Consider the following 13,671-nt stretch of genomic DNA (forward strand, 5'->3'; position numbering starts at 1 on the left):
ATTGTTATGTATAACACGAATGTACGAATTAATAGACCGAAAATATTTATGTATATTTGCATTTTTACAGACGCTAATGAAGCAATGAAATTTGAATAAAGTTGTCGTATCTTCTACGTATTTTATATATTTTTGTATTTGATGTATTAAGTACATGTATTAAGTACGACTTCCACTTACGTCTATAGTCAAACTGGCTTTGTACGGAACAAAGTGGTTCTCTTATATTTGATTCTTTTGGCAGTCTTGCTTTGATCATATCAATTCAGTATAATGCTACCGAGGCTTACTATTATGGCGGAGAAATCTTATTTTTCTTCCATATTTTCTGAATTCCTCTACAATTTAAAAATTGCATATTTCTTTCCGCGTCATAAAACAATATCTTTTATTTCAAAATCTGACATTTTAATATCTATGTACATGATTATGTACTCTAGTGTAGTATCGTGAAAAAAAAGGCCTAAGTAGAGATCGATCAAAGCATAAAAACAGTGTCGTCTGACCTTCAGTTGTTAGTTTACATCGAAGAAAGCCTATGTCACTAAGGTCACCTAGTTCTTGGGAGCATGGACGTAGTGAGATAAAACAAAAAAGGAAACGAACGCTAGAGAAGAAGGACGATTTTGGTTTCAAGGAGCGTTGAGAGTCAGTGATAGTCTAGAAGTCGAGGAGTAGAGTTGTTAGCGTTGTCGAGTTGCGAGAGTTGTTAGCGTTATCGAGTTGCGAGAGTTGTTAGCGTTGTCGAGTTGCGAGAATTGTTAGCGCTATCGAGTTGCTAGAGTTGTTAGCTTTGTCGAGTTGCGAGAGTTGTTAATGTTGTTGAGAGATAGAGTTATTAGCTTTGTCGAGTTGCGAGAGTTGTTAGTGTTGTTGAGAGATAGAGTTGTTAGCGTTATCGAGTTGCTAGAGTTGTTAACTTTGTCGAGTTGCGAGAGTTGTTAGCGTTGTCGAGTTGCTAGAGTTGTTAGTGTTGTTGATAGATAGAGTTGTTAGCGTTGTCGAGTTGCGAGAGTTGTTAGCGTTATCGAGTTGCTAGAGTTGTTAGCGTTATCGAATTGCTAGAGTTGTTAGCGTCGTTGAGAGATAGAGTTATTAGCTTTGTTGAGTTGCGAGAGTTGTTAGTGTTGTTGAGAGATAGAGTTGTTAGCGTTGTTAAGTTGCGAGAGTTGTTAGCGTTGTTGAGAGATAGAATTGCTAGCGTTGATGAGTTGTGAGAGTTGTTTGAGATAAAGTGTGATTTTTGCATTTAGTTCCAGTTAAACAACCATCCTTTTCTGTCTAATTAATATCTGTATAGTCAACTTATTGTAAATAAATTGTAAATAGTCGGGGAAAAATTTATATCTAAATTTACCCGATACTACAATGCCAATATAATACCATATTTTTATATCTGTGTTTATCTTGTCCAGTTTTCCATATTTACAGAAACAATGGCAACTAAGATTCCATTTCAAAGGATAATGTTTGTAACGTCGTTAGTTTCCTGTATATAATTTATCGAACAGATCAGTAGACTTTTAAGCAGCTCATATCAATGACATTTTCCTGAAATTAACATTTTATCGAATAATGTACTTTTGCCATTTATTGCTGAGCTCCACGATGTTCTTTTAAAATATTTTGGTTTTTCAACAATGAATTGTTTGAAATAGATTTCGTACACTTTCATCTTCTTTTTTATAAATTTAATGACCACGATAAAAATGTATAAATTTAGTTCGTCGAATTGGTAATTGTTCTATAGCAGAATAAGTGGTGTTGATCATCGATTGCACTTTGTAAATTCACACATAAATGTTATAAATGGAAGATTTAAAAACGCATTTCAGACACTTGCTGCTTGTTCCACTTGATTCGATCGAAGCTCGGTAAAAGCTTAATAAAATTTTAGAGAGATGTTACTGATAACAATAAGACCATTTTAACTGTTGTACTTTTGTTTATGGAGAATTGCAACAATGGATGGTTATAAATAATAGCAGGCGTGTTAGAAGTCGTGATTTACCAATTTATTGGAAACGTTGAACTAAAAGGAGCGTTTAAAAGAAGTGTATGATTAAGCTGTTAAACCTATCATAAAATTATAAACGCATCAAACAAGGTATTATTAAATTCCTCTTACAATAAAGATGCTTCAGCATCTCTTGCATTATTCTACCTAATAATTTTTACCTTTTAACATTACTAAACGGCACACTATTATCTTAAGAAACTTTGTATTTTTAAATACTGGCAGGTTGAGAAGATTTGTGTTATTAATTTATATCACTATTGTAAATTTCTCTCGATTAAATTATCCAAATTCTACGTGAGAAAATACTTTTCAAATATATGATACAAGTTATAATAAGTAATTTTTACTAGATATAAATACGGACGATCTTAAAATAAAGTCAAGAGATTATTTAACAGTGAACACGCGTTAACACGTGGACACAGACAAATCGTGCAACATTGGTACGTACTTTTGGCATCTATTAATCGTTCGCGTGGACTAAGATCCGAAGAGGACAACTGTTCCTTTACCTTGGCAACATCTTTTGGATGCAGGATATCGAACCAACTTTGACCCAACAGGTCACCCTGTGCAGACATAAAAAATTCATTTCTATAATATACAATCTTTCTATATTTAAAATTTTCATGCTATAAAACTGTACACTTTACTAATTGTTTCATTCCCAAGGTCCAGGTAAAAGGAAGAAAAGAATTGCAATTGATTTTCTTTGGGAAACTGTGCACGTATAATCATTCAAAAAACTGTTTGCACATCCTATAAAAGGACTATTTATATAAAAAAATGTATTACACCTTGTACATGTAAATGTAAACAATTTTTCTACATAATATTTTTCAATCAAATTTTACAAACATTTGTATAATAAAATAATGTAATAAGGAGAAATCATTTATTTTGATACATCTTAAAAAATGTGAGATTTTAAATTTAGCAAGCTTCCACATTTTTTTTCTATTTACTTTCAATGTTACCCGACATGTGCATGGTACCTTTCGTACACTATAGTTGCGCAATATAGCATAACTTATTATATACTTATTATATATATTTATAATATAAATATAAAGTAATAATAACCATTTTGTAGCACTATGCGTATAAATGTAAATATTCTACAAAAGCATTCAAATAAATGAGAAGGAAGAGATCATATTTCCGCAATCATGTTATTTCAATCTGTAGACTAAGTCAACATTTTCTGAGCTCCTTGGTTCGCTTTTAAAGTAATTCCTATTTCGCTTTTAAAGTAATTTTCCAACATTCTTAGTATCGTCAATCCTATTTGTGTTCTTCATTTTAATCCACTTTTCAAATATGTTAACTTCACTGTGAAATTTGTTGCAATCGTATTTTAATAAAGATTTTATTCTTGTTATAGAATATAGATAGTTTGGAAAAATTCCTGGTGGTCCGGTAGGGATTTCGAGCCGCTCAGGATTTTCATTTTTATACCAAAAATAACGCGGATAAAATTACAATTGTAAATGAGGGAACATATATGCTAGACATTATGTCTCGTTACGGACAGTATTATATTGCACAATTTACAGATCACAGAGGATAGATTTATTTTATTACTAGGTATGCTATTTCTATTTTAGATATAACGCTCGAAGAAATTTATTTTATTACTCGTGTTTTATTACCAGCGTATCGAAAGAAACAGAGACTGGATACCTGAGAATAATTGAGTGTCTGCAAAACAGACTCGGATACATAAAGAATTCTTCCACGATCACAGCCCACCACGAAGACAAAACCCTCCGCAGCCTGAAACAAGAGAAGGCGCCTTTGATTACGTCACCTAGATCAAATATTAATTGCGATTATGCAATGAATATCATGGGAAATCGATGGATATTGTTATTGATAATTGTTTGAAGTTATTTCAATTTTCTGAGCTTGAAAAAAAAGCAATCAACGAATTAGTAATTTGATAAATGTTCTAACTTTGACGAACTCTACACAGATGGAGAAGCGTTTTGTAAATTATGTAGCAAATTTTCTTTTGTAATACAAATATTTTTCTTTTACTCATTTTACTCGATTTTAATTGTTACGAGTTATTTAGGAGAATTATTTAGCTTTAATGTAAAGTTTTTATTTCTTGCTGTTTCTTTCTTAAACTTTAGACATTTTTTTATATTTTCTAACGTTTCACCTTTATATTCCTATTTTACGTAAAAAAATGTATATTTTTTTTATTTTTGCATATTAATAAAGCTATAGGAAAATCTATACAACAGCATTTTATAGAAAAATATTTTCTTACGAATTCTACGTATTATACGTGAACCACACACATGTTTCTATAAATTCATATTCTTATGAATGCTATCGAATGTAAATAGAGACTTATTTCACTTTTTAAATATTATAACACATATTTACTTTACTTGTATTTTGTTCGATTGTACTTTTGTTCGATTACTTGTTGTTTGATTATGATAAATATAAAAACTATTTTTTCTTTTTACGCAGTTTATCGACTATGCGACGTAACTTGAATTAAGTTACTTAATTAATTAAGTTAAGTAATTAGCTCGAATGAAGCGGTTAGTAGTAAAATTGAAAATTATAAGATCAGAAAACCTTGAAGTAAGTAAAACAATTTAATCGTCTAGTATCTGAATAGAAAAAAGAGAAATAGATAAGCTGAAATAAATAAATAAATAAATAAATAAATAAATAGATATATAAATCATGTTACTTTTACATCTACATAATAATGTTTCATTCAATATATAATTTACAGCTTATTAACATGTACTTGGGTATTTGTTTTTATTAAAAATCCATCAATCTTTTAATAAATTCCAATTCCTTAAAATCACTTCTGAGGAGGAATCTCGTCAGTGTCATTTAAATAAACCTATTTACTGTTTATTTATTTGATACATAAAGAATTTGCATGTATGTAACTATTATGTAACTTGTGTCGCCTGAACCGTTTTCTAACAGAAACTTGTCTAATAAATCACAGGATTAATGGCCAATACTTGCACTATCAACGACTAAAACATAAAATTTGTACCGAAGAAATTAAGACGTAAATTACACGAATATACACACATTGAGAAGAAGAAGTATATAATTCCGTATAGTGAGTTTGCTACTTGTGATTGCTGGTCCGTAAAATAAATTCAGGAACCGACAACATTTTCTATGGAAAAACTGAAAAATAGAATTAATCAAATTACAGGATTATCGAATTTTCCTTGGGAATATCCTTTATTCTTCTATGAACAAATAGATATCATCTGATGGGAAGCGATTAAATAATCGAGTATATCCAGTGATATCTTTCGCTAGTAGCTAACTTTGAAAAAGGTTTAAAATGATACATTCCTGAGTTAGGAAGTTTCGAGATTTTCCTAACTCGAACCATGTTGGTTAATCGTGTTGTTGCAATGTTAGTAATCAATCAATGAAATTTGTTAAAGGTTACGGGAAGAAGATTTGAAAGTGAAACTGCTGTAAGATTTTCCCTTTCTTTTCTTTTTTTATTAACGCGGAGGAAATCCGCACGGACACCAGGCCGCTTCTGCCCCCCCCCCCCCCCCGGTAAGATCTTCCCTGCAAATGTTCCATGTTTCTACTATGCCACATACATTATTTGACGCCTAATACAACTAATTAAATAAACAAATACACGATAGCATCTTTCATTCTGTACCAATTAACCGTACCTATTTTCGACTCGGTGGTAAAAGTCAATCTGAAAATCGAATAGGTTCCAGCGACGAGTATTTCCAAATGGATCACCAGGATACTCGAGGCGACTCATCCTGATCGCAAACGTGGAATTCGATCGCATGTAAATTGTGTAAATCTCGTAACAGCGAATGGACTGGTTTAAGTACATAGGGGCGTACGGACGTTAATGAATGTTGTATAGAACTGAAGATATATCGTCACAGGCTTCGCAAATGTCGATTACGCAACGACAACGCACTTAGTCTGGCTGGCTTACCTGCCAAGGAGATTGACGATACGCATACGAACATTGACGCGCTGCTGCTCTCGCACTATCGCGATCATTCGATAAGGATCCATGCGCGTCGGGCTTTCAGGGTAACAAGCAAAAGTTGTACACGTCGTACCGGATGTCTGATCAATTTCAACCGATTGTTTCTTGCTAAACCTAGTCTCCCTTCTTTTAGTTTTTCTCGTTAATGGTTGTAGGAGGTAATTGTTCAAGATATTAGTTCGGCTAGTGGAGTGAAGAATGTTGAAACGAATGTTGAAATTAAACGTTATTTGCGTTTGACGCGATTAAACACAGGAAGACCTAAGTTGAGATTAAAATTACATTTTAACGTGATTATATTAGGTTGTGTAACAAATTCATTCTACCGTGTCATGAGAGATGAAAGTCTTGCTGTAATCTAATGTATCTGCTAATAAACAATTTTGTACTAACCACACATACCGTTCATTTCTTCTCAACTGGTATTATTAAAAGACGTAATGTGCTTATTCATACTATTTGTACATATTCAACGTGTCACATTATTCTGAACATCTAATAAAATAATTTTGAATGTCGAACATATTTATTTTTACAGAGAGTATTTGCCATCATAGTTCCTTAATTATATAGAATAACAAAATATTTCAAATAAATGTTACTAAATGTGACAATAGTCGTATAAATAATAAAACCAAAAATGTCACTTTACTTAAAGAAATTTGAACGCAGGGTTTACTCATCTAGCAGTTTATCTGATCAAAATTGATTACCCAAAATAATTAGTTTTTTATTCCATTTTATTAAAAAATCGTGGGTTGATATTTGGCATCGTTTCCAGACATACATTAACGCATTACATAACTCACTTACTATAGTATAAATATGAAATACACAATTTAGTAGATTAGCGATAAAATTTGCTATTGAGGTTAGGTGTGTTTCCATAATTTAATTAAAAAAATGATTGAAAAAATGGATGAATAATTATTGTGTTACTGTTTGCATGATTTTTGTCCTTAAGTATTAATCATATAAATGATTTCTATTGAAAATAACATAAAAAATTCTGTACAAATTTCCCTACCGACTTTCTTAAAACTCTAAATTTCGAAAACAATTTATTACAATATTTAAGAAAGAAATAACGTATAAAATACTCGCAAAATGAAAATAGCATATAAAGTAAGATGAAGATATCAGAGTTGACGAAAAGAATCATTCGTTGCGGCAGAATTTGTTTAGCCATAACCTCTAAAAACTGCACGATGATTATTTTCTATAATAATTTTCTGTAGCAATTTCTTTGTCACAGAATTAATATTTTTGAATAAAACGAAAATAAACTTGTTTCGTTTAAACATCGAACTATAAGCCGAGAAAACCTCTGCAGAATTTAAATGGCATCGCAGATATGGTTATGATGCAGTATCAATCAATTTAATCGACAGATGTCCCGTGAGATAAGTTGCATTCCCTATTACTCCTCGGAAAGATGTTGTAACGTTTATGGGCTGAAGATGCGTATCTCTATAATTGCATGTTATGATGCTCTTTGATATAAAACATTAATAAACAAAAATGCCTGGATAGAAGAAACTTAATTCCCATTTAATACTTTGATGTCCAATAAATCCACATTTGATCACGATTCTGATTAAATATCAGACATGTTATTTTTCTGCGATTAACTGAAAATTCTGTCTATTGATTATCCCCTACAAATTTATCGGCAGAGAATACACATTCCCTTTCATTATCATTATTAGAACACTTGCTAAATTAATCTACGTTACCATGAAAATAATTACTAATTAGTTGGAATTTTGTGTTCACGTAAGATTGTCATCTAATATACTATGTAGTCATGTAGCAAAAATTAAAGCTATTTGGAAGAGCTATCGTAGCATAATAAATCATAATAATTATACAATGAGGATTCCTACGATTGTTTAACTTGAATTATATTAAATAGGTAAATTACATCAGAACTGGTGAAAGTAATGACACGAACATGGGGGCAGAGATAATGCAAAGAGGAAGATAAATTTTATTATTATTGCAAATTATGAAATTATTATTATAATATTGTATTATGCTATTATTTCGAATGAGATAATAATCCTTAAAGGTTTTCATAATCTCCTAATGATGTTTTTAGTTTATTTAAGTTTCTGTAAGTATCCTGATATTTATGAACGACAGTGTACAACTAGAAATTGTATTTTCATATTAATATGTCTAAACAAAATAAAGGTTTTAGCGATGGCTAAATTTGCTGTATTTGCGACAATTTTTATAAATTTTTTGAGTGCTGTACCTACAAAATCGCAACTCATATGTTGTAGTTTAGATGTTACATGTATGGCAATCCAGTTACAATTCTAACTTTTCATTCTTCTAACGATGAAATGTATAATTTGCTCGAATTCATTAAAGAAACCAAAATAACAGACAAAATAATATAATAATACAACAATAGCCGTATCCTAATAAAATAAATATCCGTTACTAATAACCATAGAGTTGATGAGATGTAAGAAAAGAAGTACTCATTGCAATATGTAAAGGATGTAACAACTCCCTATCTACCTTCTATTCTTTTTCAGTTAGGTTCACAAAGATACAAAATTGTACAGGCGTGTGCAATCAAATTGTCATGCTCGAATGCAAACATTAAGAAGAAATCTTCCAACGATTTTATTGTCTTTAAAATCATTGGAAATGAAGGATCATTTGTCGTTCAACAGCAGGACCTTAGTATCTGGACCCTAGCCGTCAACAATGTAGAGCTTACAGTTAATATTAATATAATATTTATATTATAAATATTATAAAGAATACTTCTTTTTATTTAAAGGATGGAATAATTCCCTATTTAGGTTTTAGTCTTTCTCTTTTTTCGGGTGTTATATTAATAAAAAAATGAAATTGCGCAAACACCTGTGGTCCAATCATCACGCAACACACGATAATAAAAAGTTTTCGAACGATTTTATTGTCTTGAAACTTAACGTCTAGATCTTAACCGTCAAGGATGCAGAGTTTATAGTTAACGTCCGTCGCACAGTAGAAATGTTAATTTATCCGTGAACCGGATACTGGTGGTATCGACGGCGGTAATAAACGTGGAGCAATTCACAATGAAAGTTCCTGCGGATAATAATGGAGCCGGTGTCGATCTGAGCTGGTATGCCGGGTGTGGTCACTCGTTCGAATATTTAGTCGAGCCGGTTGGGATAGAGCAAAGGAAAGTCCCGATAAAAGATAAACCTATCTACGTACTAGTACGCGACAATGAAAAATGCTCACCAGCCACCGACACGAACTCTGTGCTCAGTCGCGTGACGGAATCTAGAGTGAAAAGCAACTATGCCCGTTCCGTTTTACGAGACTCATTCTTAAAGTTTCGAGACTCACAAGCGATGTATTCGATCGACGTACGCGTTGTGCAGTTTCTGTACAACGCATCTCTGTACCCGAAATCTATTACGAGACGTTTATTTTGTTAATTGAGCTTTTAGTTTGAGTTTGAGTTAGTAGTTTCGTTGATTTAGCTTGGAAATTGGATAAGAGTTTAACACTGGTTCAGTGGAAACTGGACAATTATTCTAATGAGAGTTGATTATTTTATTTTGTAGAGATAAAGCGAAGAACAGGACTAAGAAGCTTGTTACCCTTATGTGACAATTAAATTTAATATAGTCTGATAAAATAACAATATGTAAATGTAACGTAGGAAATAATAAACGTAAATTATCCTGCATGAATCAAAATTGACTCAGTCTTTGTCGTTTGAAGGTCAAGGGAGATATTCATAAGCTTCCCTGGCGTTGAAAACGTTTTAACGAAATCAGTGGTCTATTTTGGCATGGCTATCTACTGGATGTACAGAAAAGTCTTGATAAATTGTAAGGATTTTCTAAAAGGATTTTTTAGAATAAAGGTATGAACCTGTTGCGGCCCTTGAATGTTTTATGGTTCAATCTTCCTCTCGCTTTAACCGAGAAAAGGACACTTCATGTTTTAAGAATATTTTTTTCATAACATTTAAACGAGAAATTATTTTATTATTGAATTTATATAATTAGTAACGATTCTTTCCTATTTCCTTCAAAACTCGAGAAATTTTCTAGTGATAGGAAAATACGATTTGTTCGAAAATGTCTTAAAGAATGCAGGAGGATTGAGGATAACGAAGAAATAATCGAAGACTGTTTCAGTCTTAAGTATAATTAATAGTAAACTGCGGATTTAATCAAACTTAAGAAAATGGAACTTACATAAAAATTTGTTTCATCCGCTAATATTGTAACGAAATGATTCTCTTATAAGTGCAAATTTTCTATAAATGCACAAATATCCCTAGTTTAATAATTTCGAAATAATTCGAAATAACTTTGAGTTTAGTATGGTGTTCAGTTAAATATTCATGGAATTTCAAAGAAACGTTTAACAAATTTTCTAGGCGTCAAGAATAATTAGGGGGTAATCGATAGGTATAGAGAATAATTAGGGAGTAATCGGTAAATGCATAGGTATTGAGAACAATCAGAAAATGCTATTTCGAGTCTGTCACAATTTCCCCGATATTGGCAGTTTTTAGATATCGCGAACGATTACAAAATAATTGCTAGCTTCCTTGATATTGAGGGTAATTATAAAATAATTGATGATATCCTAGGTGATGCAATTAGAAAATATTATATAATTTCGCTTTTGACGCAAATTTCGAGCAATATTAGAAATTTATAGAATTTCAAACTGACTTGTAAAGATTATAATTCGATGCGGAATTTTTCTGCTGAACATGAACCTTGAACTATGCTACTGAAAGTATTCATTGATCATTCTAGAAAATGAATTATTGATATCTTACAAGATTTATTGTTTGAAATAAAAATGCAGCATGTATTTGTTGAGAAATGTTAAGTTGGTATGGTCGCTAGTTCCTACAAGCTAAGTTGGTACGACTTCTAACGACGCTCTTTTGTTTTAGGAGTCGACCACGTGTTAATTATCGAAGTGTATCCGGTGTGTTCAGACGTTTTGTACGAGGCGACGAAATATAGAAAGTAAAATAGAATCTGTGTGAATCTATTAAATATCAACCCCAAACCTATATTTAATAACAGTACTAAAATCTAGTTTAATCTAAATCTTGTCGGTTGTTTTTAAATCGTACTCAACTTAACTTTAAGTCATACTAACTATAACAATAATAAGGTATATATTATATTATTATTATTATTTATTTTAGTCCGTGCCTTTCGGCTTTGGACGAACTTTCGATTTACATTTCTTACATTTATTGTATTGCACTCCTTAGCATATTCTTATCTCTAGTCTCTAAAACTAATGACTACAAACTATATTATTAATATAATTATACACATACATATAATGTTATCTCACATCGTTCTAATTTTTGTTGTAGATTTTTCACGTAACAAAAGTATAAAAATTAATTTGTTAAATTCTATTATTAAGAATAATATAATAGACTTTTTGTAATTTTATAACGTACGTATACTCGTCCATGATTTATTCGAATTTAGTTGTAGTTTCGAGCTGAGTTACCAGCTAAGCAATGCGACTCACCCGTGATAAAGGAAGTGGATAAGAAATAAAAATAGTAAGATAACTATACTTCACGAAGATAAGAGCTACCTTTCGTTTATCAGTTCAATTAATTTACAATTAACACATAAAATACTATTAATAATGATGATTGCTATGTATACAGTATTAAGTGATCTTATCGATATGAAAATATACTTTTTGATTTATAAAACAAATTTATTAAGTGGTTTTATAACCACCATAAGCATAAAATAATGGAAATAGAATTGAAAAGTTCAAACATGATATTTAAATTAATAGTAAGAAAGAGTTTTCCTTTTTCAGATTTTGTTCTATGAGTCGGGTAAAGTCGTATGTATGTATACTTGTACACGTATGATATTGCCTCTGATCTAAATTAATACCTATCATATTGAGAATCACTAAATAATTTGGATTCTTTTATAAAAGAAGCATTTCTTTATATATTTTATATAATCAAATTTTTTGTATTCCAAATTTGCCTATCGCATGTGCCATAAAAATGTGCTTCAATTAACATTTAACTGACAGGTAATGTAACACGTTATGAAGGTTATGTTTTGCCCGATATCTATTCTTGTGTCGTGTAAAAAGCAAATAATAACTCAAAAATCCCCAAGAACAGTTATTTAACTAATTACGCGAACGATTTTCAAGTAATTACTTTTTAAAATAAGATAATATTCCTTTTTTCTATTGTAATGATAGTATTAGGTTGTCCGAAAAGTTTCTTTCGTTTTATAAGGAAATAATAGACGCACAATGTTTATTGTTTTATATTAGTTTATTGAATTATGCACGAATATAACAATAGACATAGAACGAAATGGATCATACCTAATTCTATAAAATAATATAAAACAGAAATTGTTGCTCATCTATTATCACCTTATGAAACGAAAGAAACTTTTCGGACAACCTAATACTATACGAAAGTCTCAGGCCAGCTACCAAATGTTTTATTTTCATAAACGAATATAAAGGTATTTGATATTATTTTTAATCAGCTGTTGTTTTTTAAAAAGTGTTGTTTAGAAAAATGCTTAATTCGAAACAATTTGAAGATATCTACTTTGGTTTTGTTGAAAATTTTGTCAAATAATTTTTCAATCAACTTATTCTATGCTATTTATTTTCAGTATTTTACAATGTCATTCAAAATATTATTAAATATTAGAATCTTCGATCTACAATCCCATTTGTTAAACCTGTTCCTATAAAATTTGCGAACCAGGAAAAATGACAAAACAAGTGGCATCATAAAGTGAACATTTAACGATTCACTTTTATATAACATTGTGCTGAAAAACATTTCTTAAAAATATGATCAGTTATCGTTATTAGTATTATTTTGTTGTATTAGTAGTAGTATTTTGCATAATAATGTATAATAATTTGTAATTGTAATTTGTAAATTGAACGTATATTGTAAAAATATGTAAAAGATATAAAGTATTGTAGTCGTTATGATAATTACTGAATGAAACAAATTTCAAACTCTATTTTTCGTTTATTTCTGTTCACAAAAATACAAAATTGCCTATGGATCCGTAATTTAATAACAATATGATTTCCTAATTTAATTGCAGAATATTTGCCACAAAGATCGCTGGTTTTACGGGAATTATTAACAAATAGCAACCTGTTTGATGATACGAAATCCGTCGATAATCGATCATCAGAAGCGCGATCGATGTAAGCGGCAAGAGCAAACGTATTATCAACGGCGTAATTGCACATCTACATGATTCGAACCCTTCTCTTTCACCCGTCACGAGACCGATCTCTGTGAAAAATGTGTAGCACGCTGGAGAAAGGTTAGCCACACGGTTATTAGACACACAGAGTCAGTCTCATACGAACCGATTGCAAAACGCACGGACGGCCTTTTACAAGTGACGCAAAAACTTTTCCCCCGCATTACTTCCAATTAGTGGATTAATGACTTTGGCTTTAACGCGATCACACATGCGAACTCGCATGGGAAACCGAACTCACCAACGAGGAGGAAAGTGAAACGATCGAGTGAAGGATCGCGATCGAATCACTCTTTGATAGAAAATTGCAGTTT

The 13,671-nt window shown here is 31.1% G+C and overlaps 1 protein-coding gene across 4 annotated transcripts in view; it reads right to left on the reverse strand.

Annotated features, from left to right (window-relative positions):
* Positions 1–13,671, reverse strand: part of LOC122568873 (protein cycle) — a 120,801-nt gene that overhangs the window by 21,550 nt on the left and 85,580 nt on the right. For 3 of the 4 annotated variants that reach the window (XM_043729121.1, XM_043729123.1, XM_043729125.1), the window contains 2 exons: positions 3,704–3,796; positions 2,472–2,589 (listed from right to left, as the gene is read on the reverse strand). In XM_043729121.1, the coding sequence (XP_043585056.1) occupies positions 2,472–2,589; positions 3,704–3,796 (211 nt within the window). The remainder of the gene's footprint in view (positions 1–2,471; positions 2,590–3,703; positions 3,797–13,671) is intronic. The other variant, XM_043729124.1, reaches the window with a different exon arrangement.

This window comes from Bombus pyrosoma, linkage group LG7 (assembly GCF_014825855.1).
Source record: "Bombus pyrosoma isolate SC7728 linkage group LG7, ASM1482585v1, whole genome shotgun sequence".
NCBI lineage: Eukaryota > Metazoa > Arthropoda > Insecta > Hymenoptera > Apidae > Bombus > Bombus pyrosoma.